A 17,925-nucleotide genomic window follows, 5' to 3' on the forward strand; every position below is an offset into this window, starting at 1 on the left:
TTCTCTACCCTACCATAATCCTTTTGATCTTCAGTTCAGAGTCTTTATTTAGTTCGTTCGGGACCGTGGGGCTGCTTCCTAAGACCAAGGTCGTGGTTTCGATCCCGAATGGGCCAATTAACTTTGTTCAGTTCCAAGGCCACAAATCACATCTAACTCCCTCACCATCCCCCATCATGCTCCACTTCTCACCCTCCCTCCTCCGCTTCCAACCAACCCTTGAAAGGCTCGAACACAAATCCACCTCCATTCAAGAAAAAGTAACGCAAAGGTCCAGGCTCTTACGGGTGCGGAGCTTTATTTAGAGAAAGGATCCCACTTTTTAAAGGAGACATGGGGAAAGGATTTGACACTTCAAACTTCAAAAGGCAAAAAGAAACCAAAGGATATAGTTAATATGAATTTTATTGTAAATCTGCTTAGAAATAGGAGAGAAGGGTATCAATTTGGAATAAAAAATTATTAACACTTCCTAGTCAGACAAAAAGTGCCAGTATTTCTGAGAAGCAATATTTACTGTATTTCTTTTGTAACGAAAACATGTCCTGTGTTTTCCAATTCCCATACGATAGGAGGGAAAAGAAACAGCAAAAACTTCTTAGCTATACTTTGTCTGCAGAACGAAGCAGGACCCACATTCAAAAAACTGAGGATAAAAACACAACCAAAACACAACAATCTTTTTTTTATTTATATAAATCAGATCAACACTGGACAATAAACCAATTTCTACCCATTACCGTAACAGCTTGTCTATAAAGAACAGAAAAATTCAGATAGGATACTATCTAGAGTCAAGCGGTTTTTTCCACCCATTCACAGAGGTATAGATTCACAGATAAATAATCCCAAACTACTTGCTCGCCATATTTACACATTCCCATTAAATTAAGCATAAATAAATATATACAAACTTAACATCGTTACACTTCCAGGTTTCTTCTCATGAAGAGTCAGTAAACTGATATTTCTCGAGTGTGGTCAGATTCTTAGTGAATAAGACAAATCCAAGAAAGGAGTATATTTTGGCATATAAAGACGGATGGTATTCATTTCATCCTTTTAAAAAAAATTTTATTTTTGTCTGTCTTTTTTGTTTATTTTCAGATAGTTTAGCATACGTTGGCACACGAGGGAAAACGTTATTTAGGCTCTGGAGGAACATCAGATTTTGTTTTAGTATATTTTCTTTTCACATAATATATTAAAATTTACAAAGTATCTGATGTGATGACATTCACCAAAAAAAAAAAAAATGGTTAAGAACGCACTGCCTTTTTCCTTTGAGACTTCGATAAAGGGAGTCAACAGTCCCTAGGTAAATTCAGACTTTCCTTTTTCATTCCACCAAGTCTGTAAGAGAATGTGACCTAACTGGTGGCGACAAATCTGTTTCTTAAGAAAAAATAATAATAAATAAAGCAAGGTGTTCAAAATCCTACATAGGTTCTTTCCGTAAATGCAAGGAAATTGGGGAGCTGCAGACCAGAAAGGGAAAAAAAGGTTCGCTAGGGCAGAGGAGGTGAGCTGGAAGGTAGGGGAGTGGGGTGTCGCCAAATAGGGAGGGAAGGAGACAGTAGAAGGAAAAGATGTAGGAGTCTTAAAAGAAGGATACTTTTTAGAAGTAGCAATCTGGTGTTGAAGTCATTGATCAGGGGCGCGAGCACAGTGCCTGGTACATCCATAGTAGGTCTTCCGTAAAGACTCGTTGCATGAATATCAGATAGAGCCCAAGTATACTAACTTTAGTCCCTTCCAAAGAACTTTCCTAGGCTAGTTTTGTGACTTTGGTGCCCTTAGTCTTTTTCTAACTTCAGTTTTGGATGGGGTGGGGCGAGGGGACGAGAAAATCAAATGAAATAATTGAAGAAGGTGCCCATGTTGAGTGATTGTGTTTAAAAAGAGAAAGGAGAAGAAAGAAAGAAAAGAAAAAAAACCCACCGTGATCCACCTGTTTGGTTTGAAAACAAGGCTAAAAGGGGCTTGCCTGAGTTAAAAGTCAAATTTTCGCGTTAATTCTTCTGTTTATTGATTTATGGGCCCACGGAAACCAAATCTTTTAATAACTCAATTATCAGATAAACGTCAGAGCTGCCTGGCCAGCAAGAAGTGTGTCTAAGTGCAAAGGAATGGGTATGGATGGGGGTTTCCTTGGAGAGAGGTGGCGGAAGAAGCCTCCTGGAATTTGTCAGAAGTTGAAGGAATGATTAGAGGTGGGGGAACACACAAATATTGCAGCAATGGGCAATCTAGTGGGTTTTCATTTATGACACATTTTGGTTTTTAAATATCCAGACAACGATATGTCTGCTTTGACGTAAGAGCTCTCTGATCTGTTGTTGTTGTTGTTATTGAGTTTTGGAGGGGTGGGGTGGGGTAGGAGGCGGAGTGGGGCGACGTGATCTAAGAGGGGGTAAATCCCTTAATATAGCCAAACTAAATCTCAAGGAGGATGCTCCAAATGTGGACATCTTGTCCAAACGGGACTCAAAAGACCCAGGAGCCCTACTCCCCTTGATAACCTGTCGTGCTTTTCGGCCTGTTACCTAGTTGAAAGAGATTTGGGTTTTCAGTCCGGTTTAGCCCTTGGGGTGAGTCTGAGAGTGGGGAGGGCGAGCTCGACCTGATTCTATTTCCTCAACAGAGCCCGGCCAGAATCGGAGACACGCTTTCAAAGGGCAGTACTGGACAGTAAGTGCAATGCGTGTCCATTACGTTTCCCTCACGTCACGCACGTGGGACAGGTTGTCCTGCAAGGAAAGGAGATGATGGTTTTTCAGTGCGGTTTATCCGGGCCAAGAGTAATCAGAACACACCTGCTTTAGCTTGCTGTCGCTACCTGACCAAAGATGCTTCTTAGCTCCTGGAATAATAAGGCTGGAGCTCCATATGCTTTATAACGCCCATCCTAAGGCATTGGCATTCTCCTCAAGATATAAGCGCCATGGGCTTTATGAGTGGAACTCCTCCAGCGCAGCTCTGCCTTTTTTTTTTTTTTTTAAACCCATCAAATTTGGCTCTGAAAGACTAAGAGAAAAGCCAGGAGGAAATGTCCTTGAAGCCAGGCATCCCCGTGAAATGAAAATGCCAATCATTTTGCATCCTATGGAGATGCCAGCTTTGGCTGCTTGAGAGGCACCTAACTGAGGGATTCTGCATGGGAGGTGGAGGAGAGCAGCGGAAAGGGGAGGGGGGAGTGTCTGAGAAAATAACTCAGCATTAATGTGTATGCGGTCTACTGTAAATATTCAGAAGTCAAAAACTCAAGGCCAATAACATCTGGATTTTTATCTTAGAGGAATGTTGGAAGGTAGAGGGGGAAGATGGGGAGGGGGTGCATAATAGAGTAATAAAATTGCACGGGGATGTTCTCCTTGGCCTTGCTTAGGAAAGTGCGTGCGAGTGTGTTTACACTGAATTCTGAGACATACCCCCCACAGGCATTTTCTTCACTCTGCTTTTTGGGTGTGCCTGGATTCTATATCTTATTTCAAGATAATGCTTGAAATAAGACAGAGAAAGTAGCTGTTCTGCCATAAGTGAGGGATCTTAAATGCATAAAACTCTACCCACTGGGAATAGTCAAAATGTATCCAGACGGCAAAAATCAAAGCTGAAACGCATCTCCTTTCACTTTGCATTATTTTACCATCTATATGCCAAAACAAGTGCATGCCTGGGAAAAAAAAAGACCCTCATTCATAAAGCATCCTGTAATATAGCAAGTAACGCAGAGACACTGGGGCCTGCTTCCCCCCCTCCTGCTGCTTTTCGTGGAAAAACAAGAATCCCAGACCATCTCAATAATTTCGTCTAGAGAAGTGGAATCTACTAGAGGGAAGAATATGCCAAGAATACTAGGCTCCCCTCCCCTTCTTGCCTTCCCCCAATTTCCTGTAGACTCTCCTCTTTCTCCCCTTTAATTTGGTCTCTGCATAGAATCCCAGGGCTCAGGTCACTGTTAGCAACAACCATTTTGACAGCTGTTTCCACCTCGATATCGGGTGCTTCCTAAATTATTCCCTTTGAGCTTCTTTAAAGAAGTGCACCTGCAGAATCCTGAAACACCGGCTTTGATTAAAAAAGTATCAGAACTTTGCTTGTCTCTGTACCTTATAGATTGTGTAGAAAGCCCAAGTCCTCTTTGAAGAAGCTCATAAACCATGCAGGCACAGCTTTGGAAAACAGAAGAGAATGAAATGGTACATACCCCTCCGAAGGAAAACATACTAATTAACTTATTCGTATTTTTGTTTTGTTTTCTTTTGCTACAGTTCTGAAAACCGGTACCTCACACAGATATTAGAACAAATGGGAGGTTCCTGTGCAGACGCTGGCATTGCTGGGAAATAGAAACACTTCTTTAAGGAAATGAGGAAGCTGAAGCAGATGACTAATACAGCTTATGCATCCTTATGTTCCAGATTCCCAGGCTCTCTCCCTAGCCTCTGCCAAAGATCGCAGCGACCTCCTCTAGCGCTGTTGGCCTTCCCCTTCCAACCCCATCAACTTCCACCTCCCCTTCACTAATTCTTACCATCAAAGCTATGGGAGGAGAAAATGGTACCAGTAACTTAAAAACGAAGCGTCAAGTGAAAACAAAAGGTTTTAAACACAACGCCTAAGTGCCAGATACAATCATTTCATCCCGGGAGATTTTCGTAATGGAGACAGGGAGGAAGGGAGGGAGAAGAAGAGAGAATGAATTGGGAATGAGGGAGGAGGAAAGTTAGAAGGGAGGAGAAAGGGAAAGAATTGTCTAAAAACAGTTCGTGCGTCTCAGTCAACCAGATTTCAAAGCACTGACACCACCAATGTTTATCCGATTTTCTTCCAATAAGTTACTGTTTCTCATGTTTTGTCTTATGTTTATTTTTCCAAAGAAAAAAAATCAGGGTTGTTTTTTATTATCAGCATTACTAAAATCGAGAGAACCGATGTGGAAAATCCGAGAGGTTGTCTCCAAGTGTATCTTGAATAGACACCGAGAACCGGTATTGTTGCTCCGTTGTGCGCCTCTGATTTTTAAAAAGTTATTTTCTTTTCTTTTTTGTTAACTTTTGTTTGTGTGTGCTCTACCTAATATAATTCTTCCAAAGCCAATCCAATATTTTAAAGCTAAAATTAAAATGTTTCTTTTTTTTCTTTTTTTATTTAAAAGATTTTTCCCTTTTCCTTTAAAAAAATCATTTTCTGTGTTTTTCCTCCTTGTCTCCAGTTTTACTACCTGGTCCTTCCCCAGATGTGTGCCTGTTAGTGGTGCTGTTGTTCAAAAACATCTTGTCCATGCCTTTGAGAGCCTCTGTCAGGTAGTTCTGCAGTGCTGTGAGGGCAGCGCAGATAGCTGGAGCCCCAAAGCCGTGGGTGATGAGGCTGAAGTGGGTCAAGCAGCTCTGAATCCCGGGTTCCAAAATGGGGCTGGGCCTACTGTTTCCAATAGGTGTCCTGTCCTGGGCGAGCAGGTCTGTAAATTCTTTACACAGTTGCCTAGATGGGGAGGAACAAGAACAACAGCAAAAATGATACTTTCCATCAACATCTTTTTTCCCTCTTCCTTATTGTCAAAAAAAAAAAAAAAAGGAAAGACTCAAACAAACCCAGAGACACTTCTAGCCATGATAGAGGTAACTTAGGTGATTGTATTGTTTCTCTTTCCAATTGCTTCTGTTACTAAGCAGCTGGAGGTGAAAAAGAAAGAGCATAGAGGTGGAAATTCCCTAACTGGAAGAGAGAGCATTTCAACACCAAGTTTCACTTGTCTTCTATGAGTTCTTTCTATAGTTTTTGTTTTTCTGTTTGACTCTATGGGCTCCACTTCTGGACAGTTGCATATCACCCTGACACTATTTTCAAGATTTCTTTCCTTTTCTTTTTCTTTTCTTTTCTTTTCTTTGTTAATGTAGCACACAGAAAGACTTACAATGGGAAACAATCTTTAAGGACATCTAATTCAAGTACCTCATTTTACAGATGAAGAAACTGAGGCTGAAAAAGGTTAAGTGACAAATTCAAGGTCATACAGAAACTAAGTGGCAAAACTGAGTTGCAAGTTGATCCCCTTTTTCCAAATCCCAACTTTCTTTCCTGCTGTTCCTCAAAAGTGATAACCCCTTTGAGTTTTGCCTGACTTCTTTCTTTATGAGGCCACTTTCCCCAAGCTTTCTTCTCTTTTTAACCACCTTCCCAGCAAAGGCAAAAGACCCTTAAGCACTTAGTCCTTCATCCACAAGTTTGACTGAGGTATAATATCGCTTACTGCAGCTCTATGAATTGCCAAGATTCTGACTTGCCTCAGGCCAGTCACTGTTTATGCCAGGAGACCAGTAAGGAATGCTGATGCCATTTTAAAAAGTTTATTTGGAGAAAGTGGGAAAGAGGAGGATACTATTTTAAAGATCTTTTATACTGTTTCTAGTTTAGAATTCTAATTGGGTCTTCACTGGAAAATAAGGATTATAGCAGTAATTCAAAACCTGAACAAGGGAAGGTTAGGAGAACAAGTGGGGAATAAGTGGATATAAAAAGAATAACACCCAAAATATTTATGATTAAGAGAAAACATCTAGCTTGGAATTATTGTATGCATAACTATTTATGAATTATTTTGGGTTTAGTTCCTATAACAGGAAAATATAATGAAGCAACAATCCATATCCACTATGTCAGCCTAAAAAAAAGTATATCTTATTCTATGCCCTGAAGAAAAAAAAAACAAAACCCCACACAACTTTACTTTGATTGGTTGGGCAAGGGCACAGAATTCCAGGGATGCCATACCTTCAGGAGAAACAAATGTCTTCTCTTTTTTAAAGTATTTCAATGGGGAATACCCCATCTGACAGTAAAGAATCTTGAGGGTGCAGTGGGATAAGAAGGCCTATCTTCTGTATCAGAATCTCAAATCTTAGCAGACTTTGTAGACTTAAATCAACACTTCATTTACATTGGGCAGGAAAGAGAGACCCAGTGCAGATTTCAAAAAGAAAATGCTAAAATGCAATATGGCTTTTGCCTTTATAACATCTCTACTATACACTTGTTCCTTCAGGGTGGCTGGCCAGGAAAAAGTGCTTGCCTTTGGGGCATTTTCCCGAAGGGGAAAATGCATTAGCACTCTCCCTCTTCCCTTTTCTTTTTCCATTTACCCCAATTTTCAGAGACCCTTTCTACCATAACTGTGAGTGAGAAATAGGCACTGTATTAAATCTAAGATACCCCCCCCCTCCACTACCTCCAAGGGGTGAGGAAGATCATTAGCACAGAAATGCTGCATAAAAAGAGAAATCAAGGCAGCCCCAATCCTTTGCCGGGACAAAGACCAAAAAAAAAATAATAAAATAAAATAGAAGACGTTGGGAGAGCCCAAGGACCCTACTCTGTTTAAAATGATGTCATTAAAAACATCAGTTTTACTACATTAGAAAAACAATGTATTTCATAGTTTCCTGACATCCATTTCCCTTTTCAATGCTGACCCCTTTTCTCATCTCCGAGGACCTTTCTCTTTTCCTACAAAGCACCAAATTCAAGAGGTCCACAGTCTTAGGATTCTAAAAAAAAGAAGTCCCTTCCCCCAGTGAAACAGGGGAAGATCTACTTGGTAAAGAGAATGAGAAAGATGTCTACAATTTCATAGGTGATTGTCCCTTCAGAGGCAAAACTGGCCCAAAGTTGTGGGGAATCCCTGACAAGCTTTGATGGGGGAAATGGTTACAGTCTTTCCTTGAGTTCTGTTACATTACCAAAGTGCCAAAAAGGAAACTTTGAATTTGGAAAAACAAATGGTAGAGTCAAACATTTTAAATCTTCAAAGCCCAAACCAGGGTCTGTAAGCAATTAAAGTTCTGGGACATTAATATCTTTTGACCCTGCGGAAAGGGGCAATCAAATTCAAATCACGTCTAGAAAACATCTGGACAAATTTGAGCAAATGATTTTTCAGCCTTCCATATATTTCTTTAAATTACGCTGTCAACGGAGCAAACCGCGTCCTAGAGCACTAAATAAATGATCGCTGTTTGGGCCGTGCCTGCAAGATAAACGTGCGAGAACATGCAGAGCTGCACCACTGAAGGCCTAAGCCGACCATAAAACACCAAACAATATGACACAGAAGCCAAAGACAGGAGTAAATCAAATAAATAGAAAACCCACTGTAAAAGTTCAAATGAGCTATAGACCTAAATTTAGCAATAGATTTACTATTTTCCCCTCTGGAGTTGTAGTAAATTTTACAAGTCTGTGGAAGATGACAAACAGTAACATTGGAAACATAGTAATTATAGATGGGTGTATGTCTAGATACACATGTATATCATATACATATCATGCATATATCCACATGTATTTATTTGTATGTTATAGTGTAGTGTAGAGAGAACTACAGATAAAAAGGCATGCAGAAATCTACATATAGAAATCTGAGGAAGACCATGGAACCAAGCAAGCACATATTCAGTCTTTCTTAAAACCCCAGTGATGCTTGGGAGATGAATTCAGGGTACTCTAAGTCAGTCTCACATACACCAGAGATATACATTGAAAAGGGAGAGGGATTGGGAAGGAAGGAAGGAGGGAAAGAAAGAAAGAAGGAAGGAAGGAAAGAAGGAAGGAAGGAAGGAAGGAAGGAAGGAAGGAAGGAAGGAAGGAAGGAAGGAAGGAAGGAAGGAAGGAAAAAGGGGTGAGAGAGAAAGGGAAAGAATGTTAATAAAACAACCAATATTTATATATTGCTTAAAAGTTTGCAAAACACTTTCCAGAAATTATCTCATTGTCTCACAACAATCCTTTGAAATAGGTACTATAAATATTTTGTGCAAAAAATCCTAGATATGGGTTTGAATTCTGGCTCTTTTTTTGTACTCTATAACATTGAGCAAGTCACTTATCCGCTCGGAACCTCAGTTTCTACATCTGTCAAATGAGAAGGCTGGGCTGGATGAAGGTTGAGGTCCCTTCCAGCTCTTGATCCATGATCTTATCACCACCACCAGGCTCGGAGAGGATAAGTGTCTTTTCCATATCTACACAGTTAGAGAGGGAAGGAAGGAAGGAAGGAAGGAAGGAAGGAAGGAAGGAAGGAAGGAAGGAAGGGAGGGAGGGAGGGAGGGAGGGAGGGAAGGAGGAAAAAAAGATCCCATGGGGCTGGTACCGTTAGTTATTTTCACCTTGTCCCACCTCCAAACCCAGGGAGACACGAAGATACAAGGCCTACATGCAAAGAGGTGGAACTAGAGAGAGCTTTCCAGGAGAAAATTCCCCCACTGACTGCTCTGAGATTAAGTGAGTCAAAAAGGCAGAACCTCCAGGTCCCCTATGGCTTCAGCTGAAAAAGCCAAAGGGTAGGAGGCTGCGACCAGAGAAGACTGGGGAACAGTGACACTCACTTTGTAGCCAGGAGCATATTCTTTCGGGAGTGCAGATCACTGGGATCGGTGTGCTGCCGGTTTAGATATTCCGAAACAGCTTTGGCGGGAAATTCAGTTTCACAAATGTACCCAAAATCCCGAGCTAAATGAACAGCTTCTCCTGAAAAGACAACCATAGAGGCCATGATCAACACGGGATCCTAAACGTGCCCAAGGGGATAGCAGAGATAAGCCATTTCCCCTCCCTAGGGGACATAGGAGAGGGAAGAGGCTAGCTGCGGTTTTGGGGGGAGAAAGTAGCGAATGAAAGGCTAGCACCTCTTTTCTTAAAGCAAAGGGGAAAGATCAGTGTTTCTGCCCCCACCCACCCTAAGGCCAGCTTCTGAACGTCTTTTCAGCCGGATCTTGAGCCTGGTCTTGTGTAAATAGTCAGTGAGGGTCCCTGGTATCCCAATTTCTGTCTTAAGGAGGTAGTAAGTTATATTCAGAAACTGCCTCTACAAGAGGGCTAAAAAGCCTGACTGCCCAACCAGACTCTCTCTCCCCCTTGTTTCTTCAGTCCCTTTCCCTCCCCGTTTCCAAAGCATCACCAATCCCCCTTTTAAAAATCCAAGTGTCACTACATTCCTCACCCTCTCACCACACTGGAAAAACCCCAAGTGGCCAAAGATAATACATACATACATACATACATACATGCATGCATGCATACATTCATGAAAGAAATAATTATTCCAAATTTGATTCTAATTGTCACTTCCCCTGCTAGTCAGGTTTCAGGTTTCTACACTCCAGAGGTATGTGTCATCAAACTCCTACTGATGTACTCTCTGCCACCAGAAGACTGGGAGCTGGAGAAAACTAAGGCTCTAGGGGGGATTCCAGTAGCTTTTTTTTTTTTTTTTTTTTTGCAGCCCCTTTAGAATAAAGCATTAAAAAATCTCTTTAAACACTGCCCCAGGGGCTCTGGGAGAAGATTCAGAACATGCAAAACAGATATGTCTAATAATTTCACAACCACATTATTTTGAATGAGAGTGACTTACTTTTAAACGTCACTTAAAGGGACTATTAAAGGGAGTTCCAGAAATAGACTAACAGATTAATCAACTTGAAAACTGCTAAACAGGTAGTGGTATTTCAACAGACTTCCGGTTCCTCTCCACTGGGGACCTCACTTCTAAATGATACATTGATGCCACCTTGATCTTTTCTTCCTTCCTTCCTTCCTTCCTTCCTTCCTCCCTCCCTCCCTTCCTCCTTCATTTCTTTCCTTCTTTCCTTCCTTTCTTCCTCCCTCCCTCCCTGTTTTCTTTCCTTCCTTCCTTCCTTCCTTCCTTCCTTCCTTCCTTCCTTCCTTCCAACAGTGGATGTACTAAGTCATGCCTGAACTTGAATGAAATATCTTGCTTATTCAGAATCCATAATATTATTGAGATAGGTTCATAAATACTCTGGCAATTGTCCAAATGCAGCCTTTGGCACAGGTAACACTTTCAATGAGACGTTAAAATGCACCCTGCTTTCAACATCTGTGTGAGCAGTTCTTAATTATTGCAGATATAATGTCATAATAGCTCAAACCCCATTTTTGTTCCATTCATCCAAACCCCCAAATTGGTGTGACTATAAAGTAATGAGACTGAATCTACGGGGAACAGTTTAAGGCCATCAAGCTTATCATTTTGCTATTGCAAAGCCTGTATAACAAAGCGTGTTTCAGACTCAACAACTGCTTTCTGCTAGAACCATTTCCTATGTAACTATTCTTTGTTCACAGATTGAATTTTATATTTACTTCACTCCTTTGGACCGTGAAGACAGTCTTACTTATTGCACAACATAAGCAGGCTACAGCCAAACTAAGGAGTGAATCAGAATGCATATAATTATGGCTAGTGAATAAGCAGCGGATGGCTCCTCATAGAGTATTATTGGCCCCTTCTTCATTTTCCTCTGGATGCAAAAGGAATCGTGAATCAGATTGTTGTATTTTAGGAGTAATATGCTCAAGGTCATCTGCATGTGCAACGACAGCAGGAGTGACATAATAATTCTTAAACTTCCCATTTTATAAGTAAATAATAAGTTTTGTTTTGTTTTCCTCAAATTCTGAAGTGTGTTCCAAAGGCTGCTTGGTTACTACATCAAATAGAGGTTACATATGGCTACATATTGAGATTCCTTCATGGGATAGGACATAGAACTGGATGACCTCCAAGGTCTCTTTCGGATCTAAATTCTCTGATTATTCTACTCGAAAAGTACTATTTCAGTCGCTTCTATGAAAAACTGCCTGCACCCTCTCGGCCATTATTAAAGTGTCTTTGCAGTTTCATCTAATCTGATGCTTGATTTACAGAGGCATAAAAATTGCAATGATTTCCAGTTAATCAAGAAACATGTAAAATGTCAGCCTACAACCTAAATAGTTAAGATCAGCCAGTCTGTAAAACGAACTGCAATTCTCTGCTTACCTTCCACCAGGGAGGTGAGTAAAGTGACATTTGCGGCTTTGCGCCTGCCCGCGGGTAAATTCAAACCGATTTTTTCTAGCCTTTCTCGCAAAGATCTCCCCCCATTTTTCGATTTGGCTCTGAAATTGCAAGAATTAACATTCTGATTAACCTCAGAGTGTTCCTGAAACAAAGTTTAGACTTAGCAATCTAAAGACCACTGGAGCTTGAAGAGGTTTTAACTTGAGGTTAGCACATTTTTTCCCCTTTCCTTTTGGTTGGTTGTTGATAGTTTGCTGAGGTTTGCTTAATTTCTGCAATACAGGACATTTTAAAAATTGAGTAGTTTTCTTTTATCTCCGGAGAACAAATGATACCAGATGGGAATCATTAGTGTGTAGGTACTAATATAAGTCCAGAGAAGGTAAAACTTGCACTCGCACACACAGAGACACACACAGAGATATTTTCTTTTAGATAAGTCGCTGAAGCGGGAAATATACAGATAGTATTTAAGGCAGAGCTTCTGAGCTTTTACCACCTACCTGTCCATTCCCTTTCATTATAAAGTCCCATTCCCCTGTGAAGGAAGAAAGGGAGATATAATGTCTAGATAAAGTAGTGCATTTACTGTAGTAACAAGTGACCAAATCAAGGAAAAGGAGAAGGGGCAAGTTTACTAGGGAATGAAGAGAGTAAATGGCAGGCTTATCATTATATCTATCTATACACACACATGTTATACATGTATATACATGTGTTGGTTGGGTGGATGAAGGATTGAGAAACTAAAACTTTTAAAGGAATTCCTAAACTCAGTTCCTGGGGAGATCTCCATATTCCTATTACACTTGAATCAAAGAGAACTGAGGGTAAAAGGGACAAGAAAGCGTTCACCAATAGGAAGACCATGGTACTGTGCCTAGTCATTGAGAGAGCCCTAAGAAACCAAATCTATCCAATTCTCTCTTCTCTTCATTATGGACAGAAATGGACAGAGCCTCCTTTGCCCCCAAGGTTGTTAGTGGAAGGTTTTTTTCATTAAATCTTTCTTCACAGGGGAACTCTGATGATCTGACTGTGAAATAAGCCACCAGAGAAAAAGTCTCATTTGTCACTGTTGAGGAACAATGGATGTGTAAGCAATCCTCCTTAGGATTCTTTAAAACTTAAGTTAAATGACATCTCTACACCCAATTTTCAGTGAGACTCCTCGAGGTTGTTCCACTTCTTTCTAAGTAAGAAGTGAACCAAAGGACACCAGGAAGTAACTTACAGAGAGGAACAGTTAACTCCTCCTCCGCCCCAGAAAAAAAGCACATTGAGTTTATGCGGGAGAGTCATGGGTGAAAGGGAAGAAACAGGATATTGTCCAGGCACCTGCTAAAGAGGACAGAATAAGAAAGGCAGAGAAAAAAAAACCAGTCATAGAGAAAGCGAAGGGAAAAAAAGAGCACCCTTGCAGTGCTGTGGCCTGGTTGCTTTAATTTGAGCACATTTCATTGTTCTGTGCTCTCTCTCTCTCTCTCTCTCTCTCTCTCTGTGTGTGTGTGTGTTTGGGTGCCCTGAGCACGTGCTTGCTTTGGGTTCACCAGTTACATCCTGGTACCTAGAATTCATTTCCATGTTTACGGAAGACATCACTTAGTCTTTGCCTTCAGTGCCCCCCTCCCCAACCCGAAGCAAAAATAACAGATTGTCAATTTCTTCTGGAAGATAATGGCACAAAGGGAGGTGCGTGTGGGGAGAACACATTGGTTGTTGAGGAGTTTTACCTTCGCAGGACTCCTCCAAGGAGAGAAGCGTTCAGGCATTCAGGAGGGGAGAGTCGTCTTTGAACTTCCCCTACTGTCACTTTGTACTTTGAGGTTGAACTGAGTAGGGACAAACGGCCAGGAACAGAACAAAACACCTCGCCTGTATTAACTGACATCCCTCCCAGGAAGCCATCTTTATTCATCATCAGAGAAGTCACAGATTTGGGAGGAACCGGAACTGGAAAAAAAATAATAAAGCACATAATAAAGGTGGCCAAGAAATTGAAATCTATCTTTGTGATATTGTGTCCAGGTTACAGGATAACATCCCTCCCCTCTAGCAAACTAGGTGAAGGGAGTAGAAAATTGTAGTCTTGTTTGTTGATTTGGCACAGTAGCTCTGAAGAGTAAAAATCAAATGGGCAGACAACAGTCTACATAAAAGTCACCAAAATCCAAATGGGCTAAGGTATTATTTTGCATTGATTCTGCTAATTTCATCTCCACTCTGACCTTATTTATTAAGGAAACAGTTACTGGAGGCAATTTTCCATGAGAATGAAATAAAAAGGATGGACTAATTCTCTTCGAGAGAATTTACATGTAGAGACAATTCGATTATTCTTTACTACAGTCTGAACTAGAATAGAGAGAGAAGGGACTGTGGCTATGGGGTCCATCAACTCAGGATGCAAGCACCCTTGTTACAAAGTTTATTTGGGGATTTGTGTTTGGATAAAAAGAACTTTAAAGATTATTTAAAGTAAGGATAAGAAAAATGGCAGCTCCAGAAACAAATACAAATGATTTAAATTCTAAGTGAAAACAGTTCCCTGGTGACATGAATTATATTTAAAAATTAGTCTAAATGACTAGCTCATAATTGTTTCGAAGAGTTAGGATTTACAACAGGTGTTCCAATCAGCCAATTAATGTCCTTTTATACATTGTTAGGGGGTGGCCTTTCTGAGGTTGCTTCCTTGTGGAAAGAAATTGATAACAAATCATACTCCAGGTATGGTTTTTGTAGAAGTTAATGTGACCTGACAGCTATTTGCCACTGCAGCTGAAGTGTATTCCACCTCTCCGGGCTGATTTTTTAATCGCATTTTTATTTTCTTGCTTTCTAAGCAAGATTGGTGGGAAGTAATAGGGAAGGGAAAGGAAGAGAAAATAAGAAGAACTTTAAGTCGTAACGATCAAGCAAGCAACATAATCAGACTTCCTACTCCCAGAAACTTATATTGACTGATTCCCATTCTTTTTTGCATGCTGTTAAGGTGACTAGGTAGGCATCTTCTCTCAGGTGATGTCTTTAGGTAATGCTCAATTTAGGGTGACCCCAACACTTCCAATCTAGGTGGAGAAGTACTCTTCTCCTCCTGAAATTTAGGAGCTGAGTAATACCCTAACCTCACTCTGTTGTTCCACATTGTCGATCTCTTTATGCCACCTGGATCTAAGAATCTTAATATGTTATGCCATCTTACAATTTCCAAATTTCAGTTTCACAGACTAGGTACAGCAGAACTTTACCATTGTTATAGCTTATTGCTCACTACCACAGAACTTCACAATCAGAGCCTTGTGACAGCCTAGAATCTCCTTAAAAGACATCCCAAATTACAAGTATATTGCTTCCTGCAAATCTATTTAGTCTCTGCTCTAGAGAGTCCAGACCAACTATGAGGATGGGCTTTGAAAGTCAAAAACTAGTTGTAAGAACCACACAGACTTTTCAGGGCTCCAAGTCTTACATATATTTTAAGAGAAGTTTTTCTCCTTTCTCTTCTCCACTCCCACCCCCATCTACACTAAAATTAGTCCAGAGCACAGAATACTCTATCCCAATTGTTTGAAAGAGAGAAAAAAAAAAGAAAGAAAGAAAAAGAAAAAAGAGAGAGCAGATATGATTCACCAATGTTTGACTTTCTAAGTGGATTCTGAAAAACTGTCTTCACTCCAGGGTCCCTCACCTTTCTCTCAGCAGTGAATATTTTCATCTGAGAAAGGCCCAATGAAAACACTCATGGAGTTGAAAATGAAATTTGGAATTTAAAGAGACCCAAGTTAAAGTCACTCTGTTTATCTAAAGACTCTGTTAGGCATGGCCTGTCTTTCTATTCTTCCACCTAACAAACCCAACCAACTTTAATATACTTCTATTTGGACAGCAGCACCTATTTGGATACATCAGAGAGACATTTGGCCTGTGAATTCCCCAAGGTAACACAAACAAGTGCTCTAGAATATTTGAAAGGTGCATTAGATAAGGCTGGAAGAAGTATTCAATCTCATAATTTATCAGCATTGTTTTCTCTGTCCTTTGGTACACTCAATATTTTTGAAATTTCTAAATACAACTTTTGAAATTTACAAACTTAACATGATGTAACAAATAAGTGGAATGACGTCTTATTTGTGGCCCAATGCAATTTTCCATCATCTTCAACTGAAATAAAATTGGAGAAATGTGGGCTTTTAATATTCCACCTCCCCTGTTATGGTACTTCCCCCCCCCCCCCCCCCGCCAAGTTCATGTCTTGCTTTCCACTGGTCATGAACTATAATCCATTGGGATATCTTAAAATCCCCTGAGACATATGATATCATCATATTTGGGAAGTTCCAGAGACACAGTCTCTTGAAACACCATAGCTCTGGAGACATTTATAAGCTTCCCTCTAATTTAGCTATTGTTAGTTACCTGATTTACCTGACAAGAGCTAGTTCCTTTGGGGAATATATTTCACTACCTCCCACGTGTGCACAAGAAGGTATGTGTGCATCTATGCATGTATATTAGCATTTAAATACTACTGATCTAATCAGCCATCAAAAGTGTCTTAAGAATGGAGTGGCTTCATTTACCTGGAAACATACATGTCTGTACTTACGCAGTCCGTACGTATATTTTATTGTGTATTTTTTTGTTCTGCTTCTAGTTTCTAATTTGTTTCAAGTGTCAAAATAATTTCCTCTAACCCTCACACAGATCCCCAAACTTCTTTCTCGATTTTAACCCTTTCTGTTGAATATGACTTCTCTTCCATTTCCCTAGAGCATTCTTTCCTATTCCAAACTGTCTGCTCCATTATCACCTGCTTACACCCCAGCCCACTTTGCTTAAGCCTGGTTAACCTAATATTTTATTCTCTTTGTCTTTCTCCTTCCGTTTCCTCTCAGCTTATCAATAAACCGACAGAGCAACAGTGCCCGGTTGATTTGTTAGTAATTATGAGCATACTGTTCTAGTGCACGAATCTCTAGATGAGTGAGATAGGTTTAAAACGACAGCAGGAAATGGTAAAGAAATGGAGCATAGCAAAACTCAGCGTGAAGCTTTCAATTCTTTACATGTTTACAATTTTCTGTGCATACATTAAAGCTGAGTGGTTTCCCCGCCCCTAGCTCTCTATTGAGTTGAACAGGCAACTTCAAGATTAAGAAAATACAAAAACTCATTTAATCTAACCCTTTCTCTCCAATAAGAAGGGGGTGGGGAGAAACGGTCATTAAACAATCAATATTTCATTACAGTGACCAAAACTTTATTTAAGAGGAAGAGGGGGAAATCAAAGGAAAATATTACTTTAATGAACTACATAAAACATTATTAATATTATAACTGTTACTTTTCATAAGCTTAGCACAGTGCCTGGTACATAGTGGGCGCTTAATAAGTGTTTGCTGATTACTTGGAATTTCCACTTTGGGTTTCTCTGGGTGACAGAGAAGTCTGAACTCATTCTAATTGTTCCTTGTATTCGTTTAATACTGGCGGTGGACGAGTAAGATGTATTAGAATGGAATGTTATAAGGCCCCCTGGCAAGAGAAAAGTCACCTGAAAGAAGTCTTCGCTACTAAAAATAAAATAGACATGGCTCTTTGGAGGTTTCCCAAAGATTCAGCCCCCCTCTCTGAAATGGTTACTCAAATCCTAGGTCCCTCCTTTTCCTACACCCTAACCACTTCCTATTCCACCCTAGGACAAAACTGTATTTTGATTCTATGGAACTTGAAAGGATCTTTGCCCAAGGGGGACAGCTTACTTTCAAGAGAAAATCCCCAGAAGGAAACCTGATGCATAAGTCACATTTCACACTACAGGTATCTGTGATTTTATTACTTGGGTGGCTGTAATACGATCTTTTTTTTGCACTTCGAATGTGGTTATTGCGGTCCATTTTAGCGATGAAAAAAACTATGGGGTTGGGATGTGTGTGGTATCTTTCGAAGTGATTGGACACTTGCAAAAGCATCGACGGACTTCTGGTGCTTTCACCTTTATGTAAAATAAAGTGCTTTCCCATAATTATGCAAAAATACGTTGGGCTTCTTCA

The 17,925-nt window shown here is 40.3% G+C and overlaps 1 protein-coding gene across 3 annotated transcripts in view; it reads right to left on the reverse strand.

Moving 5' to 3' along the window:
• Positions 1-2,980: 2,980 nt before the first annotated feature.
• The window catches only part of TFAP2B (transcription factor AP-2 beta), a 29,256-nt gene continuing 14,311 nt past the window's right edge, over positions 2,981-17,925 (reverse strand). For all 3 annotated transcript variants that reach the window (XM_027838450.1, XM_027838449.1, XM_027838451.1), the window contains 4 exons: positions 13,600-13,819; positions 11,846-11,964; positions 9,387-9,528; positions 2,981-5,487 (listed from right to left, as the gene is read on the reverse strand). In XM_027838450.1, the coding sequence (XP_027694251.1) occupies positions 5,187-5,487; positions 9,387-9,528; positions 11,846-11,964; positions 13,600-13,819 (782 nt within the window). In that variant the 3' untranslated portion in view covers positions 2,981-5,186. The remainder of the gene's footprint in view (positions 5,488-9,386; positions 9,529-11,845; positions 11,965-13,599; positions 13,820-17,925) is intronic.

This window comes from Vombatus ursinus, unplaced genomic scaffold (genome assembly GCF_900497805.2).
Source record: "Vombatus ursinus unplaced genomic scaffold, bare-nosed wombat genome assembly UNPS02014826.1, whole genome shotgun sequence".
Classification (NCBI taxonomy): Eukaryota; Metazoa; Chordata; class Mammalia; order Diprotodontia; family Vombatidae; genus Vombatus; species Vombatus ursinus.